This window comes from Paramisgurnus dabryanus, chromosome 8 (assembly GCF_030506205.2).
Source record: "Paramisgurnus dabryanus chromosome 8, PD_genome_1.1, whole genome shotgun sequence".
In the NCBI taxonomy this organism is placed as follows: Eukaryota; Metazoa; Chordata; class Actinopteri; order Cypriniformes; family Cobitidae; genus Paramisgurnus; species Paramisgurnus dabryanus.
Window position 1 is genome coordinate 9,917,469 of NC_133344.1, and position 19,783 is coordinate 9,937,251.

Sequence of the window (19,783 nt, forward strand, 5' to 3'; positions counted from 1 at the left end):
GATGACATAAATTTTTACAAATACATTTAAACAACTTAACACAGTGATTGCTATCAGGATGTGAGGAGACTTTTAACCAGCATAACTAAAAATGTTTCAGGATCAAATCTTTTACCCTACCTTTAATGAATCTAAAAATTCATTAAATCAAGATGCATTTTCTTGATGAGGAAAATGACATAAGAAAATAAGTTTAGTTTTTAGACAAAAAAAATCACATTCTAATGAATTTGTGCATGAAACAAGCTAAAAGAAATCTGCCAATGGGATAAGAAAAAAACTAAATTTTTTTTCCTAAACACTTAATTCAAGAGAAATTCAAGATTTTTTTTTTTGCTTGTTTTAGCACAAATGAGCTTAAATATGATATTTTCTAAATTAAATTATTTTCTTAAATCAGATTCTTGATTTAAGAAGTTTTAGATATTTATACTAAAACAAGACAAAAATAAAAGTAAGTGTTGCATTTAAAAAAAAGTATAAATTTGATGCATACATTATATTGTTGGCTATTGCTTCAAACACCCGTTCAACTTATAAGTGGATTTGTGGTCCAGCGTCACATATTAGTAATTTCAACTTTATGGGGTGGTTTCCTGGACAGAGATTATCTTAAGCCAGGACTAGGCCTTAGTTTAATTAGGAAATATAACTAGTTTTAACAAATATACCTTACTAAAAACATAACTTGTGTGCATTTTAAAGCAAAACAAAGGGCATCGATGTATTTTAAGGTATGTCAGTTCAAGTTGTTTTCAGATCGGACAGCTCTTACATTTATTTTTAAATGACTTATCACTCATCAATGTTTAAAATATCGAATTGAAACAACTTGCACAACCAATTTGATTCAACTTAAATATTTATGGCAGCTAAAGGTTTAAATGTCAACCCAAAAAGGCATTGTTTCCATAGCCTAATGCAACATTGAGTCTGAATATGTAAATAAAATTCAAGCATTATAGTGGAGGAATGGATTTTCAGCGAATAATGACTCTCACATGATTTTTCAGTTTTGGTTGAACTTTCCCTGTAACTGTATAGTAACCGTATGTTAATGTACACAGTCATAGTTTTAGTGAAGGTGTGTAGTGGAGAATGTCAGTCTTGTTATAAATGTCTGCTGCGGTTAAACCCCCAGAATCCATCAGATTCCTCTCATGCAGAGAGATTGTACAGTACTGTACCATAACCAGCTTTGTTGTTTTATAAATGTTTAAATGTCCATCCATATTTATTTTATTTTTTTAAGATACAAACAGAAAATACAGGAAATATGTACACAAACTAAATAAAAAAAACGTGCGGTGACACGATACGCGTCTGGTCCGAACTTTACTTCCGGTTTCAGTTTTTTAATGGTCTGACTAGTTGCTAAACTGAACTCTCGAACAAATACCTCATCCAAAATAACAAATGTTTTGGTTTCCTAAGTAATCTACGTGTTGTTTATTTTGCTTGTTATATAAATAAACTACGTTTAAAGTACTTTGTTGTTATTTAGTCTTAGCAGAGTTTACCGGAAGTTACGTGTTGACCATGAACGCCGCTTGTTTATGTTGTTACTGCTGAAACCATCTATAAGATCACTATAACATTGCAAAAACAACAAATCTAATGGTAGCATGGTGGCCTAAAACTTTTGCACAGTACTGTACAGTATATATATATATATATATATATATATATATATATATATGTGTGTGTGAATTCACACTATTGCTTTACATTAGACTGTATTACTTTCTAAAAATATACTGCCCATTCCAGTAAACAAAACAAAATGTATCCATGTACTAAGGTATTACCATCTGATACCTTCACAGAACTGATATGCAAGTATAATTACATGTGAAATGCATTATGGGTATGGCTGTCACATGTGTCTACTCTGTACAGTATGTTTGCTGTTATTTTCCTCTGGCCCGTCTCTGATGATCCAGATACAGGAGTTAAACTTCTGTGAAAATCAAGACGCTTTTGTCATGCTAATGAAACATGATTGTGAGATAGAGAACAGAAACCAGACAGTCACAGTTCTGGTTTACATGTATTACTTTAGTTTTAAACACATTTGATTTCGGACACAACGTATGTCTCGTCTATGTATAATCTCTGCCTGCATAACAAAGTTTGAGTGCCTTCTAACAATGAAAAATTTAATTTCAAGGTAAACAATTATATATAATTATTATATCTATTATATCAAACTTATATCTGATACTAGCCCTGATAATGGATCAGTGATAAGTCCTACCATACCATCTCTCACGCTGACCTTTCACCTTTATGCATCCAGGATGTCACATCAGGAGACGGCAGTGACTATGAGGACAGCGGCATCGATGGCTTGACAGGAGAGAGTGAGGCGTCTCAGCACCAGGTGCGACACTACAAGACCATGTCCGCATCTTTTTCCGCATACTCCACGTCAGCAGGGGGAGCCTTCACTGGAAGTGACAGCGGGAGCAGCAGCGGTGCGGGGACGGGACCTTCAGAACGCACGCTGGTGACTTATTTCTGACTAATCATTGAATCAAAACTAATACTTTTGCAACAAATAAACTAATCACAACTATTCTTTGTGATTAGGGTGTCTATGAGAACTTTCGTCAAGAGTTGGAGCAGAGCGCGTGCCGGGCAGAGTTGCCCGAAGAGAGAAGCTCCGCCTTCAGCGACGAGCAGAGTCACCTGACCCTGAGCTCCGCCTACCACACGGACCCGCTGCTGAACGTGGCCGCGCAGGGCACCGTGCGCAAAGCCGGACGCCTCGCTGTCAAAAACTTCCTGGTGCATAAAAAAAACAAGAAGGTGGAACTCGCTCCTCGCCGCAAGTGGAAGAGCTATTGGGTGTCTCTCAAAGGTGCGTGTTTTGTTGTTTTTGAAAAGATCCTGAGACTGTAAACAGGTTTTACAACATCCAATGAAACGTTATAACACAAATAAAGAAAGATTAGGTTTTGTTGTTTCATAAGGGCAGGACCTGAAAAGCTCTTCAGATTTCAGTCGAATTGAAACGCCCGTCATTCAGAAACATTCATCTTATGTCTGGCAAATATTGTTATGATTTTATATTTCTTGTAGGTTTCCCAACAGAGATTTAAAGGTGCCATAGAGTGTAAAACTGTATTTATGTAGGCATAAAAGAATAATAAGAGTTCAGGGTTCCCACGGGTCCTTGAAAGTTTGTGAATCTGAGGGAAAAATTCAAGTTTTTGAAAATATACATACAAAGATACAGGTCATGAAATTATTTTATGCAAGAAGTTTTATGGAAAAAAATCCATATTATTCCCTGTGTAGTGGATAATATCATAAAAATTCCAGACTTTTTAAGCACACGTGCTAAACTGTTCGCTTTAAATGCTTATATCTTCTGTATGCGAATGTTGATTCGTACCAAAATGCTTTTTTGCATAGTTGTGTTTGACAAATGAAAACGTCTCGGGTTACGTATGTAACCGTTGTTCCCTGAGAAGGGAATGAGACGCTGCGTCTCCCTTGCCATAGGTCCTTGAATTTGAAGTTAACTAAGGTGTGGAAATCCTGAGAGTTGTGAGCCTCATATCGTGAGCCTCAAACGGGATTGTTTCCTCCTTCTTATGTAAATCTCATGCATGCAAAAGACCCCTGGAAAACAGACCAATCTCAACATAGCACCAACTGTGACGTTAGAGTTGAGATGTACGCCCCCAACATTCAATTACACCTTAAATTAATGTTGTTACAATGCTAAAAACAAAGTTGTGACTGACGAATTAGCGTTATATGCTAGTTAATGCTATATGCTAGCGTTTAGGCTGAAGGTCTGCTATTGACGTTACGTTTTGCAGGTCCATACTGAAAATACACAAACTTAACACTCACAAATGTTAATTAACAATCTCCAAACAGTTGATTATTCTTCAAATTCAGTATTTTTGTCTGATACAGGCTCAAACACGACATTTACATACACACAGAGCTGCTCTGTGAAACAGCCAATCAGAGCAGAGCTCAACATTATTATTCATGACCCTTTCAAATAAGGTAATAATAGACCATTTCATTTAATCCGTCTCTGGATAATTTTTGCACTTAATAAAGTCACAGACCTTTTATGTAGATATCAGAAAACAATTAAAAATATTATTTCAATGCATTCTTTGGCACCTTTAAAACTTGAATCGTATTTCACACATTGTTCCCTGTAACTGAATACCAGCGAATGACATTTTAGAAAACTTGCCAATACCAATCCCAATACATTTAATTATCTATCAAGGCAATAAGTGTTTATGTATTAAATTGAATTGAAAAGTGCAATGCTGCACTTTTTTGTGGCCACTGGAGGGCAGAATTTAATCAATAAACTCATTAGATCTCCTGCTTCACTTCTGTTGCCTTGGTAACAGAGAGTGAGCGACAGGCTGTTGTGTTAATTTAACTCACCGTGAACAACTGTGAATTTCTGATGCTTGAGTGCGTACCTTAATTTGTCTTTCCAGGATGCACACTGTTTTTCTACGAGACCGACGGGCGGTCGAGCATCGATCACAACAGTGTCCCTAAACACGCAGTGTGGGCTGAAAACAGCATAGTGCAGGCCGTCCCCGAACACCCCAAAAAAGATTTCGTCTTCTGTCTCAGTAACTCACTCGGAGATTCGTTCCTCTTTCAGGTAACTTTGGAGGAAAACAAATGTTGATCTATCCACACAGTGTATACTGTATACTGAGTACTATTTTTAAAATAGTATGTACATGTATATATGTATACATTACAATGTATATTTAGCTTTTTTCAACACAAAGGTATACAGTGAATAGAAATTGAAGGTGAGTAGCATTATTTTGGCCAGAATAGTATTCTAGGTGTCCTGTTGTTTTGGGCACAGTGTGCATACTTTATAATGCAGGTATTAAAAGTATACATTTGGTAGTATGCTGTTCTAAACACAGCATGTGTCACTTGTCATTACAACCATGTCTAATCTTTGACCCTTGACCTTTCTGCACAGACCTGCAGTCAGACGGAGTTGGAAAACTGGATCACGGCGATCCACTCAGCCTGCGCCGCAGCCGTCGCTCGGCTACACCACCGTGAAGATACTGTGCGTCTCCTGCGAGCAGAGATCCGTAAGCTGGAGCAGAAGATCGACATGGACGAAAAGATGAAGAAAATGGGAGATATGCAGCTGTCGGCTGTAACCGACACCAAGAAGAGGAAGACCATCCTAGAGCAGGTCACTGATTTGTTTCTCTGAGTCGATTAGTTTCTCTGAGTCGATTAGTTTCTCTGAGTCAAGTTGTTTCTTAAAATGTTCTAATCGAGTTGCTTTTCTGATTGTCTGAGCCGATTCGTTTTTTCTGAATCGAATTGCTTCTCTGAGTCTCCAAATTGATTCATTTTTTAAAAGTTGATTCGTTTCTCTGAGTCGAGTTGTTTCTGAGTTTCTGAATTGATTAATTTCTCTGAGTCTCCGAGTCAATTCGTTTCTCTGAGTCGATTTGTTTTTTCTGAGTCTCAGGGTCGAGTTATTTCTCTGAGTCGATTCGTTTCTCTTGTGTCGAGTTGTTTCACTTAATTTTCGAATCGATTTGCTTTTCTGAGTCTCTGAGTTGATACTTTACTATTAATCAAGTTGTTTCCTCGAGTTTTTGTTTCACTGAGTAAAGTTGTTTATCTGAAGTCTCTGAGTCGATTTTTTTCTCTGAGTTGATTTGTTTCTCTGAGTCGATTTGTTTCTCTGAGTCGATTAGTTTCTCTGAGTAAAGTTGTTTCTTAAAATGTTCTAATCGAGTTGCTTTTTTCTGATTCTCTGAGCCGATTCGTTTTTTCTGAGTCGAGTTGTTTCTGAGTTTTCAAATCGAGTTGCTTCTCTGAGTCTCCAAATTGATTCATTTTTTTTAAGTTGATTCGTTTCTCTGGGCGGAGTTGTTTCTGAGTTTCTGAATTGATTAATTTCTCTGAGTCTCCGAGTGAATTCGTTTCTCTGAGCCGATTTGTTTTTTCTGAGTCTCAGGGTCGAGTTATTTCTCTGAGTCGATTTGTTTCTCTTGTGTCGAGTTTTTTCACTTAATTTTCGAATCGATTTGCTTTTCTGAGTCTCTGAGTTGATACTTTTCTCTGAATCAAGTTGTTTCTTCGAGTTTTCGTTTCACTGAGTAAAGTTGTTTATCTGAAGTTTATCTGAGTCGATTTGTTTCTTCAAATCTCTGCGTTGATTTGGTTCTTATAGTCAAGTTGTTTCTTAGTCAGGTCATTTTATCTAGGATGGCAACTCACATCCATTATTACTACATACTTAGTGTATTTAACAATTTATTGAACACTAAAAACACTTTTTAAGTAATAGCTCAGCCAGAAATTAAAATTCAGTCATTATTTATTCATCGTCATGTCATTCTAAACTGGTATGAACACACAAGTGTAGTGTAATGTAGATGTGGAGTTCAATATAATGGAAGTACATTACAACTCACTTTAACACGTGATAAAGCACCTGGGAGTGTCAGCACATGTAATGTGTGAAATCAGCATTATACATTTACCTGTATGGGTTTGACAAAAATATTACATGGAAAGATAAAAATATGATTACAGTGGCTATGACATGTTAGTTTTGCGAAAAACTGCCATTTCTGTGTGCTGTCTCATAATTATTGTATCAGTATCGTAATGCGTTACAGCAAAAACGTCCTTTGTCCTCAAGGGGTAGGTCCCCAATATTGTCTCGCTGATCTGTTTATCAGATTTTCATCACTGTAATTCTGATGGCGCACTGTTGACAGAACATTTATTCACCCACCACAATCGCTGCAAAAGTTTATGTTCTGCTCAGTGGATGTTTACTCGGGAAATCAGAATGGCTCACAGCCCAGCGGTGGGAGGGTCGCCGGTGCCTGCCCTTGTACGTTTGTGTGGGTATTTAATTTTGGCGGCCTCGGGTTACGCATTGTGCCCCTGTAAATGACAGCGGGGACGAGTTGCGAGACCTCTGTGCCAGTGGAATGTGTAGCTGCTTTGTGCGTTTCCAGGACGTCTGCCCCCTCCGCTGGTTTTTCCCAAAAAAACATCCATCTAAGAGTGGCTGGGAGGAGACGCCGTAGGAAATAAACCCAATCCACTGGCCCAGAAACGCTATTTTATAAGATGTGTCTATCAAATCAGAGTAAACACAAGCCACAAAAGCTTTTAGATGCCAAGAAATGGCTTAAGTTTTTGCAGTTGGTCAGTTTTGAAATGGATTTTCTTCTCTTTTAATACCACAAAGTATGTTTAATGGAGCTGCTTAAGATTTTGGAAACCGCTGTAAACATTTTCCTAACTTTTGTCTCCCTCTTTACCTCAGATTTTCCTGTGGGAGCAGAATTTAGAGCAGTTCCACATGGATTTATTCCGGTTCCGCTGTTATCTGTCCAGCCTGCAGGGCGGCGAGCTTCCCAACCCCAAGCGCTTGCTGGCTTTTGCCTCTCGTCCCACCAAACTGGCCATGGGACGACTGGGCATCTTCTCTGTCTCATCCTTTCATGCACTGGTAATTATTCCTCAGTTTTAATTTTTGCATTGATTTCTTTCTTTTTTTTTAAAGGACAGAAATGTTTAGGGGTACCAGGAACAGAACGGTTTGGCAAACTACTAGACCATGGGTTTGACTGATAGCACATTAATCTATCTATAAAGATTTTGTATAGCTCAGTGGTAAAGCATTGCATTAACAGTGCAAAGGTCATGGGTTCAAACCCTGAGAACCACATACTGATCAAAATGTATACGTTATAATGCACTGTAAATGCATAACATTTTGAAAATGTAGCTTGAGGTTCATCGAGAGCATTGGTATCGCTTTATTTTCATCCAAAATGTTTTTGTGGTAACCTGTTTCACTCCAAACCTCAGTGTTGTGTGTAAGTGGTAATGCATTTTCTGTTGGCTGGTGTGTTTTCTCTTGTGGACCACAGTTACAGCTAATCAATACCATCCTCAGATTTTGTGTAGGAGCTGGACAACACAGAGATACAGATTTTATTTTTGTCTTTGTAGTTTATGGGTATTTTTGGATGGAGGGGGTAGATGTTCTTTAATATTCACATCGAGAAAGAGAGAGAGAGAGAGAGAGAGAGAGAGAGAGGAGTAGAGGATAAGTGTTGGTTTCAGATGAAGTGCATTTGGCCTTGTGTGTTTTATTTTTTAAATAATAGCTCTGTTCAGAGAAGTGAAGGGCTGTATTTTGATGGGACCAGAGAGCTTTTCTGCATCAGGTGACCCAGAAATGCCACAGTGCATTCAACACAACAGGCGTGTCCAATTTTTAAATGACACAGAAATGAGCTCAGCCAAAAACTTAATACAGACTGAAGTGGTATCAGTGTTTTATGGCTCTTTTTGGATTCCTGATCTGTAGTATCCTTTAAGTGTTTATGTAAACATCAGCAGTGTGTAAATGTTTGTAACAGACTTAATAAAATAAAAAATAATTTTTTACTACAGGATTTTTTTGTGGTAAAGCATCTAAAGTCCTTAAAACAAGATAAATGTGTTCTTGAGTATATAGGATATAGAAAAAATAGGATAAAAATTAATTTATTATAAATGTAATGTAATTTATTAATTTATTATAAATGTAATTTATTATATTTTGAATTAATTAATTTATTATAAATTAAATGTATTAATTTATTTTAAATTGAATGTATTTATTTATTATAAATTGAATGTATTCATTTATTATGAATGGAATTTATTAATTTATTATAAATTTAATTTATTATATTTTGTATTTATTAATTTATTATATTTTGTATTTATTAATTTATTATAAATTGAATGTATTAATTTATTATAATTTGAATGTATTAATTTATTATAAATTTAATTTATTAATTTATTATACATTTAATTTATTAATTTATTATACATTTAATTTATTATAAATGTAATTTATTTATTTATTAAAAAATTAATTAATTTATTTATTAAAAAATTAATTAATTTATTTATTATAAATTTAATGTATTCATTTATTATGAATGGAATTTATTAATTTATTATAAATTTAATTTATTATATTTTGTATTTATTAATTTAAAATTGAATGTATTAATTTATTATAATTTGAATGTATTAATTTATTATAAATTTTATTTATTAATTTATTATACATTTAATTTATTAATTTATTATACATTTTATTTATTATAAATTTAATTTATTTATTTATTAAAAATTTAATTTATTTATTTATTAAAAATGTAATCTATTTATTTATTATAAATTTAATGTATTCATTTATTATACATTTAATGTATTCATTTATTATAAATGGAATTTATAAATTTTAGTATAAATGGAATTTATTAATTTATTATACATTTAATTTATTAATTTATTATACATTTAATTTATTATACATTTAATTTATAAACTAAATTGTATTTAATTTAGTATTTTATTATAAATTTAATGTATTAATTTATTATAAATTTAATTTGTTATAAATTGAATTTATTAATGTAAATAGAACTTAATTTATTATTTTATTATAAATTTAATTTATTATTTTATTATACATTTAATTTATTATTTTATTATACATTTAATTTATTATACATTTAATTTATTAATTTATTATACATTTAATTTATTACATATTGAATTTGTTAATTTAAATTGTATTTGATTTTATTTTACTGAAAATAATATATGACTTTTTCAGTAAAATGTCGTTTTAAAGAAGTTTAGATTTATGATATTTAGCTAAACTGTAAAACAAGAAAAATTTCACACTATCATCTCTGTGTTTGTACTGTAGGTGGCGGCTCGCACCGAGACTGGCGTGAGACGACGGACACAGGCCATGTCACGCTCAACCAGCAAACGCAAGAGTCGCTTCTCATCACTGTGGGGTCTGGACACTCACTCCAAGAGAAAGAGCAAAGCACACCCCACTATTAACCAGGTAACACACATACACCACTATTACTCCGGTAAACCACACAGGTGCACACACAAAGAGACACACCCGCACACACATACACACAATTAAACAGGTAAGCAACACATCCTAAACATAATATGCACAGTTTTTGACTGGTGTTAGATTTGTTGGGATTGTTTTAAATTGTAGATGCTTTTTCAAACAGGTTTTTGCAGAAGGTGAAGATCCTGTTAAAAGTCCTACTGAAGATCTGTTTGAGGGATCTGACAGAGAAACAACAGTAAGTGTCTGACTGTCTTTCTCTCTGTTACTGGAGATTTGCTCTGGGCTGATACTCTAGGTTTTGTTTTGATGCACTCTTTGCTGTGCATTTAAAAAATTTAGTAATTCATGCATACAAAAAATAGCATGTTGCACACAGTGTGCATACTGCAGAAATAGTGTGAGTACTAAAGTAAGAGCTCTTTGAAAGTGGGATGAAGGTTATCATCAGTTCACATGAAAAATACATCACTGAAAGCTTCCATCACAGCTGTCGCTTCTCCGTATATCATTTGTCACGCTACAGAAAGAAACAAAGACGCCGGTGAAAGGTCTGCCAAGACCCAGCACAGAGCAAGACCTCTGGTCCAAAGACCATCTCACTCCATCATGGGTGTGCCTGCCAAACGATCAGCCTGTGTTAGCCATCATCCACCCTGGAGAATCAGCCTTAGATATGCTCGAAACCATCTGCAAGGTAAGGCCAGCAAAATGCTCATGCTAGAAACATTATAAACTGCGGCCTTTATGGGCCACAATTCAGTTATTCATTATTAATTCATTATTTCATGAACTTTAATCAAAATATGAATCTGTAGAATTGGTGTTCGGTAACTTATCCAGTCCTGATGAACAACATTGTGATCTTTGCTGGTATGAAGCACTGCAAAAATTGACTTTCTTACTTTGTATTTTTGTCTTATTTTCAGTAAAAATATCTAACAATTCTTAAATTAAGATGTACTTTCTTGATGAACAAAATAACCTAGGAAAATAAGTGTAGTTTTTAGACAAAAAATAAAAATTAGAGAAACAATAACAAATTTAGCGAATTTGTGCTTAAAACAAGCAAAAAAATTGCCAATGGGGTAGGAAATTTTTTTTTGAATGAACTCATTCCCCACCAGCCATTTATGAAAAGTCCCTCGACAAATTTTTTTGTGATTTTCACAAAAGTTTCACAAAATGCCTTCCAGGAAAATTTTCTTCTAAAAATATATAAACATACAAATATATCAAATGAAAGAACAGACCCTCTCCTTTTAAACAAACAATAAACAAAACGTGGAAGAAAAATGTTCTTAGTATTTTTGTGTTGTTTTCAGTAAAAATATCTAAACATACTTAAATTAAGATGCTTTTTCTTGATAAGCAAAACCACCCAAGAAAATAAGTCTAGTTTTTAGACCAAAAATATCAAATTTAAGTGATTTTGTGCATAAAACAAACAAAAAAATCTGCCAATGGGGTAAGCAAAAAAATCTTGAAAATTTTTCTTGAACACTAAATTCAAGAAAAATTTGCTAAACCCATTGGCAGATTTTTTTACTTGTTTTTTTGCACAAAATCACCTAAATTTGGTTGTTTTGCTCGTCAAGAAAAAGCATCTTAATTTAAGATTTGTTAGATATTTTTTACTGAAAACAAGACAAAAATACTAAAAACATTTTTTTTTTTTTTATAATTTTTGCAGTGTCCTATCTATATTTTTTCTCAGCTTATAAACTCTTAAATATGGGTATTTTTCTTTACATATATACATATATATATATATATATATATATATATATATATACAGAGTTTAAAATTAGTAATAACATTTTGGCTAAATTGGGTAAGTGGATAATTGCGGTATAGCAGATTAACATAAATATTTATCAAGAACACTTTGTTATGCAAATGTTTTCTCTTAATTGACGAGATAACTCATCATTGGCTGAGAAAGAGTTAAGTGTTTATGAAAAAAGTAAACTGAATAAAATGAATTTTTCTTACCCCATTGGCAGATTTTTTTTTTTTGCTGGTTTAAAGCACTAATTTACTTAAAGTTTATATTTTTTTTCTAAAAACTAGACTTATTTTGCTCATAAAGAAAATACATCTTAATTTAAGAATTTGATATTTAGATATTTTTACTGAAAACAAGACAAAAATACTAAGTAAGAAAGTCATTTTTGAAGTGAGCGATTTGACAATCATAACAGCTTATTTTTGACTTCAGATATTTAGTTTATTTTTAGTATTTAGTGTGTTTACTAGGACTTTTAAAAGATGAATCGCGATAAATCACATACAAAATAAAAGTTTGTTTTACATAGTATATGTGTGTGCACTGTGTGTAATTATTTTGTATAAATACACACAAATGCAAGTATGGAATTAAGAAACATTTACATCTTTATATATATATATATTAAATATTTTATACATTAATTACATTTTTCTTAAATTTTTACCTGTATGTGTGTATTTACAGTATATATACATAATAATAATTACATACAATACACACACAAATATATTATGCAAACACAGACTTTTATTTTGTATGCGATTAATCGTGATTAATCCTTTGACAGCCCTAGTATTTACTGTATTTAACTCTTTAGCTACTTTTATGCCACTTTTTGTGTATTCAGAGGTTTACTTCAGTGTTCAGTGAATGTTTGAAGGTCACAGCTGAAATTAAGCATCCCTCAGGACTCAAACACGTGACCTCACTGTATAAAGCAACCTGCTTTATTCGTCTGCTCGCCTCTCGCTATCAAACTCCCCGAAAACATGCCGCAGTCTGTCTGATATCAGCATTTGGGTCTTTTCAGCTTGTCATTTCTCTCCATCTGGCCCACGAAGTAACAGATACGGTCCAATAACAACCCAGCAAGCAAAAACGAGACGTTGAAATGACGGCTAACTTTAGACCCAATATCGTCCGGCTATGAGTATTCGGCACTTCTACCTTAAATAACCTTGAATTTGGTTATGATTTTTTTGCAAAAATAACTTAAAGATGTATGATATTCCAACATGTAAGCAAAGTCAACAGGTGTTCAAGGTGTTTGATTTCATTTCTTTTATAATGTTTAAAAGTATACACATTGTTTATTCACTGGCACCCCAAATTTAGCCTTGTTTTAGCCAAAATTGCTTGCTGCTGGAAAAGCTCAGAAGGATGGTTTGTTCATTAAATGTGTGTCTTCTTTCATCTCACACTTTCTTTCTACAGGCTCACCAACTGGACCCTACAAAACACTATGTGCGGCTTAAATTTCTCATTGAGAACCAAGTGCAGTTCTACATCCCTAAACCCGAGGAGGATATTTATGATCTGGTAGGTTTGGAGTTGAATTTTCTCTCCCACCCGCTGCTTAAATCTTCTCTCATCACTTTTATCCTGCTGGGCCGTCAGCTCCATCAAGCCTCTCTGTCAAACTGTAACAGTCGTGTTATATTCAGGCCCTGTTAAAGAAACAGATACCAAATTAATGGTCATACACAGACCAGATGGTGTCACTGTCTAATAAACGAGCAGAAAAGAGATTGCTTACACACAGTCAAACACGTCCCATCGTTTACAAAACGTAAGGAATTATGCTTCCTTACATGGCAAGTTTGAATTTGCACAATCGTGATTGGCGGTCCTTGGGGTAAACGCTTACCCACGCGCTTATTGCTTGCGTGTGCTAGACACAATGAGCTATGATGCTCACTCATGGGGCCTGTAATGTGTCCCGGTCAATTTCATTCCCATTTTACAAGATGTAATATAAGTCTCAGGTGTGCCTTGAATGTGTCTGTGAAGTTTCAGTTAAAAATACCCCACAGATCATTTATTATAGCACATCTGATTCCTGTGAAAAAAAAAATGTATTAGCCGCATGAACGCTACATTGTGCTAACAAACATTTTAGAAAAGCTTTTGGGTAAAAGAACCAGTCAGTCAGTGGCTATGGGCAGGGCTTTTGTGATGTCACATTAATAAGAGAATCAAAACAGCATGTCTAATGAGACCACTCTGGTTTAATGGGATTAAAAAAATATTTTTTTAATTGTAGGGTGGTTGTGTTCACACACTGCCAAGACAAAACATTTTTTTTTAGTATTTTTGTTTTGTTTTTCCTTAAAATTTTTAAATTAAGATTCTTTTTCTTGATGAGCAAAATGACCCAAGAAAATGAGTCTAGTTTTAGACCAAAAATATCAAATTTAAGTGATTTTGTGCATAAAACAAGCAAAAAATCTGATTTTTTCTTGAATTTAGTGTTTAAAAAAATGTTCAAGATATTTTTGGTTACCCAATGGCAATTTTTTTTTGCTTGTTTTATGCACAAAATCACCTAATGTTTTTTTGGGGGGGTCTAAAAACTCGTTTTGCTCATCAAGAAAAGGCATGTTAATTTAAGAATTTTTAGATATTTTTACTGTAAACAAGACAAAAATATGTGTATGGGCCTTTTACACTGCAATTTAATTTTGTCTTGTTTTCAGTAAAAATATCTAAAAATTCTTAAATTAAGATGATTTTTCTTGATAAGCAAAACGACCCAAGAAAATAAGTCTAGTTTTTAGACCGAAAATATCAAATGTAAGTTATTTTGTGCATAAACAAGCAAAAAAATCTGCCAATGGTGTAAGCATATTTTTCTTACATTTTTTCTAGAATTTAGTGTTTAATAAAAATTAATTTTTAGATTTTTTTGCTTGTTTTATGCACAAAATCACTTAAATTTGATATTTTTTGTCTAAAAACTAGACTTATTTTCTTGGGTTGTTTTGCTTATTAAGAAAAAGCATCTTAATTATAAAATTTTTAGATATTTTTACTGAAAACAAGACAAAAATACTAAGAAATGTATTCTTGGAAATCCTTTTTTGGAGTGTATGGGCCTTTTACACGGCAATGTAATTTTGTCTTGTTTTCAGTAAAAATATCTAAAAATTCTTAAATAAAAATGCTTTTTCTTGATAAGCAAAACAACCCAAGAAAATAAGTCTAGTTTTTAGACCAAAAATATCAAATGTAAGTTATTTTGTGCATAAAACAAGCAAAAAAAATCTGCCAATGGGATAAGCAAATTTTTCTTGAATTAAGTGTTTAAAAAAATATTTTTAGATTTATGCACAAAATCACTCAAATTTGATATTTTTGGTCTAAAAACTAGACTTATTTTCTTGGGTCGTCTTGCTCATCAAGAAAAAGCATCTTAATTTAAATATTTTTTGATATTTTTTACTGAAAACAAGACAAAAATACTAAATAAATAATTTTTTGCTGTGTAAAAGCTTTGAAACTTACTTTTGCGAAGCTCTGCAGCACCTGTCAGAAGTTCGAGCTTCTGTTTAGTCTCCATAATGTTTCATAATTTTTCAAACAAGGAAAAAGTGTCTGTCTGCCAATAAAACCATCCTGTTTTCTTTCACTCTCACCCCTTCACTTCATCATGTGTGTGTGTCTATGACTGCTCCCATTTGTTTATATTGCTCTTGAATGTGAAATATCAAAGATTTGTTCAGTTGAATATTAATGAATGATGTCTCTCTTTATAGCTGTATAAGGAAATTGAGCTGTGCTGTAAGATCAGGAAGGTGATCCAGTTTGATCGGGATGAGTCCTGTATGATTGGATACGGTGAGTGCCCGAAATCCATTATGGGCATTAAATCCCGACCTGTTCATACAGAATAGTTGTTGAAGAAGAGAGTATACTTATATAAATGCTTGAATATGATAGCTGAATATGTGACAGTGTGTAGTTACAGTAAGTAAAAGGTTGCAATTTGAACGACCACAATGGGATAAGTGATTCTCTCTCTCTCTCTTGCTCTATCTATCTCTCGCTCTCTCAGGTTTCTCTATCTCTGTGGTTGAAGAGGACGACATACAGCAGCTGTATATCACTGATGTTAGAGCCGGAGGATTAGCATTTGCTAAAGGTTCATTAGCTGTTTTTTCATCAATTATTCCCTTTTTTTAATCTCTGTCCCTCACTCTTACTGGAAATGAATCCGTGCTGTAAGCGCTGTGATATCTGTGCTGTTCTGCTTTTGTTATATAACATGAGCTTGAGCGGATTTCTGAGAGTCAAACGGTACAGATATCTTTTAAATGAAAAATGAAAAGGGAGCAGAGAAACGGATACAGCTTGATTTGCTGAAGCGTCATACTGGAATTGGATATGTGTGCGTTTTTAAAGAACGTATATCATGCAAGGGTGTAAATCAGACAATTCATTACGATTCAAAACTATTTTCTCCGCCAGCAATGCGATTTTTGCTAATACACTTCTTCGATGCGATTACGATTCAATCCGATTTGATTATTTAGCAATATTTTTATATTACGTGCTTAGTTAACAGTGGCGGCTGGTGACTTCATTTTTAGAGGGCGCTCGATGCGAAGTTCGTCACAACATGTACCCGTCATGTTTGTGTTTCCTTTATTCAAAATATGTGTTCTGCACGTCGAGAGATCCTGTGTGCATCACGTGTCTTGTCAAAATAAGTGCCTGCTGCAGACGCCTCTAAGGGTTTATGATAAAAGAGACCCTCGTGTTTGCCAGATACTCGCATAATCTCATGCGTAATCATTTTTGTCATTGTAGGTGCATGTCCACTGTGAGAGACATAATTTTAAAAAAATCCAGAAATAACAATGTATGATTTTTTTTAACTATTTATTTGTATGATACAGCTGCAAATAAGTATTTGAATAAAGGAGAAAATCAATGTTAATATTTGGTACAGTAGCCTTTGTTTGCAATTACAGAGGTCAAACGTTTCCTGTAGTTTTTCACTAGGTTTGCACACACTGCAGGAGGGATTTTGGCCCACTCCTCCACACAGATCTTCTCTATATCAGTCAGGTTTCTGGCCTGTCGCTCAGAAACACAGAGTTTGAGCTCCCTCCAAAGATTCTCTATTGGGTTTAGGTCTGGAGACTGGCTAGGCCACGCCAGAACCTTGATATGCTTCTTACAGAGCCACTCCTTGGTTATCCTGGCTGTGTGTTTCGGGTCATTGTCATGTTGGAAGACCCAGCCTCGACCCATCTCAAAGCTCTAACTGAGGGAAGGAAGTTGTTCCCAAAAATCTCGCAATACATGGCCCTGGTCATCCTTTCCTTAATACAGTGCAGTCGCCCTGTCCCATGTGCAGAAAAACACCCCCAAAGAATGATGCTACCACCCCCATGCTTCACGGTAGGGATGGTGTTCTTGGGATTGTACTCATCATTCTTCTTCCTCCAAACACATTTAGTGGAATTATTACCAAAAAGTTCTATTTTGGTCTCATCTGACCACATGACTTTCTCCCATGACTCCTCTGGATCATCCAAATGGTCATTGGCAAACTTAAGACGGGCCTGGACATGTGCTGGTTTAAGCAGGGGAACCTTCCGTGCCAAGCATGATTTCAAACCATGACGTCTTGGTGGATTACCAACAGGTACCTTGGAAACGGTGGTCCCAGCTCTTTTCAGGTCATTGACCAGCTCCTCCCGTGTAGTTCTGGGCTGATTTATCACCTTTCTTAGAATCATTGAGACCCAACGAGGTGAGATCTTGCATGGAGCCCCAGTCCGAGGGAGATTGACAGTCATGTTTAGCTTCATCCATTTTTTAATGATTGATCCAACAGTGGACCTTTTTTCACCAAGCTACTTGGCAATTTCCCCGTAGCCTTTTCCAGCCTTGTAGAGGTGTACAATTTTGTCTCTAGTGTCTTTGGACAGCTCTTTGGTCTTGGCCATGTAAGTAGTTGGATTCTTACTGATTGTATGGGGTGGACAGGCGTCTTTATGCAGCTAATGACCTCAAACAGGCGAATCTAATTTAGGATAATAAATGGAGTGGAGGTGGACATTTTAAAGGGTCAGAATTCTAGCTAATAGACAGGTGTTCAAATACTTATTTGCAGCTGTGTCATACAAATAAATAGTTAAAAAATCATACATTGTGATTTCTGGATTTTTTTTAGATTATGTCTCTAACAGTGGACATGCCCATACGATGACAATTTAAGACCCCTCCATGATTTCTAAGTGGGAAAACATTTTACACAACGTGACTTATATAAAACATTTGATTATTAGTAAAAAGAAAGATTGAAGCCCAAGCCACACTAAACTAAACTTACATGGGCAAAATCACATTGGAATAAAACGTAACCTCCTCCAATTTTTATGTCCGTTCATCCTCATCTTGTTCCAAACTCTGTTACATATTTTAGATGTTATGGACTGTCAATCACAGTAACCCTTTACTTTCATTGTTTAGAGAAAAAAAATGTAATCTAAAGTAAAGAGTGACTAAAGTTGAGTGTCTTTTATGTCCCAACTAATGAATATAAAGTTGTTTTGAATAAGCAAGATTAAATGAGTGAGCAGATGATGACAGATTGGGCGAACTGTCCCTTTAATTACCAACAAAGCAGATTATTGCATTTTTTACATTGACTTTCATACTCTTGGGAATGTGCCAAAGAGATTTTCATCCCTCCGAGGACGTCTGCCTGATCAAATCTGACATTGGCTTATTGCTGACATTTCACATCACCTCAGGAACTGGGTCAAACCCACAGGCAGAAAGGAAAGAAGCAGGACGAAATGGAAAAATCTAGGGAATATCATTAGTTATATATTACATCTATTTTATTTTGCCGCTGGCCGTCACATTAGAGAGAACGCGGAAGGGGGATTGAGCTATTATTCACATCGTGACCAATGTAACCAGAGCTGAATTTATTAACAGAGCTTTTACGGTTGTATTTAGAGATCGAAGGAAGGCATTCAATTATGAGAAAAATCAGATCTACATCAGCAGGACACTTGATGGATTTTAAGCATCTGTGCCATCTGCTAGTCCACTGCAGAAGATTTTTACCACATCCATTTTACGTGAAAAATATTTTCATAATTTCTTTTTGGTTAATAAAGCACATCAGGTTCCCATTGCATCTCTTTTTATCAACTGCACATGTCTAGGGAAATATGTATGACGGTAATATTACAGAATTTAATTATTCATGGCCTATTTCCATATTTATTGAACTGGTCACAGGTCTGAACGCAGGAGATGAGATTCTGCAGTTGAACGGGAAAGACGCTCGCACTTTGACCTTCAATGACATGAAGGTGGCCTTCGCTCAGGTCTCTCTCTCGCTCACTGTCAACACGCTGCCCCCTGTTGAACGCCGACAGCTTTGCTTTCTGCCTCCAAGACGCTCGGATGCTGTGGACAACCTTTACACGGATATCTTCTCTCAGAGTCAAGGTCAGACACCATTATAGTCTCATTTATAACCTACCCATCATATCTACCTTTGTATCATTGTGGTCATGCTGATGTTTGTCTTTTCACAGAGGAGATTCTTGACGATGGTGTTGGTTTGATCGTGGAGACGTCAGGAGACAGTTTAGAGGATGACTTGGAGCTCTTCGCTGAGTTTGATGACTATGGAAAGGTGATAATAAGTCCTGCTTACCTAATAGCTTGTTCTGTTTCAGGATACTTTAATCTGTGTGAAGCTGTAGTGCAGCTCAGTCCGTAACTCTGGGACATTTTTGTGCTAATGCGTGGGCTTTGTTCACATTTGCCGAATCTTGTACAGCCAAACCTCCAAAACTCTGAAGTCTGAGTAAAGAATCTTGCTGCAGAAATACTTCACCATCTGTCGTCTCTTCTGTTTTTAAATGGAGGGATGTTTCCACTTTAATCAGTTTGTTTAATTTAAAGGCAGGCTGACACATCTGACCATGATCTAAGTCAATCAATCTGTCTGTATGTCTCTCTCTCTATCTCTGTCTGTTTGTCTCTCTGTATGT

The 19,783-nt window shown here is 34.8% G+C and overlaps 1 protein-coding gene across 3 annotated transcripts in view; it reads left to right on the forward strand.

Annotated features, from left to right (window-relative positions):
- tiam1b (TIAM Rac1 associated GEF 1b) overlaps positions 1–19,783 on the forward strand; it is an 89,862-nt gene that overhangs the window by 38,823 nt on the left and 31,256 nt on the right. For all 3 annotated transcript variants that reach the window (XM_065282145.1, XM_065282147.2, XM_065282144.2), the window contains exons 4-16: positions 2,300–2,509; positions 2,593–2,863; positions 4,488–4,660; positions 5,000–5,224; positions 7,334–7,519; positions 9,794–9,940; positions 10,125–10,199; positions 10,488–10,658; positions 13,188–13,292; positions 15,509–15,590; positions 15,808–15,894; positions 19,020–19,232; positions 19,322–19,422. In XM_065282145.1, coding sequence (XP_065138217.1) covers positions 2,300–2,509; positions 2,593–2,863; positions 4,488–4,660; positions 5,000–5,224; positions 7,334–7,519; positions 9,794–9,940; positions 10,125–10,199; positions 10,488–10,658; positions 13,188–13,292; positions 15,509–15,590; positions 15,808–15,894; positions 19,020–19,232; positions 19,322–19,422 — 2,046 coding nt within the window. The remainder of the gene's footprint in view (positions 1–2,299; positions 2,510–2,592; positions 2,864–4,487; positions 4,661–4,999; positions 5,225–7,333; positions 7,520–9,793; positions 9,941–10,124; positions 10,200–10,487; positions 10,659–13,187; positions 13,293–15,508; positions 15,591–15,807; positions 15,895–19,019; positions 19,233–19,321; positions 19,423–19,783) is intronic.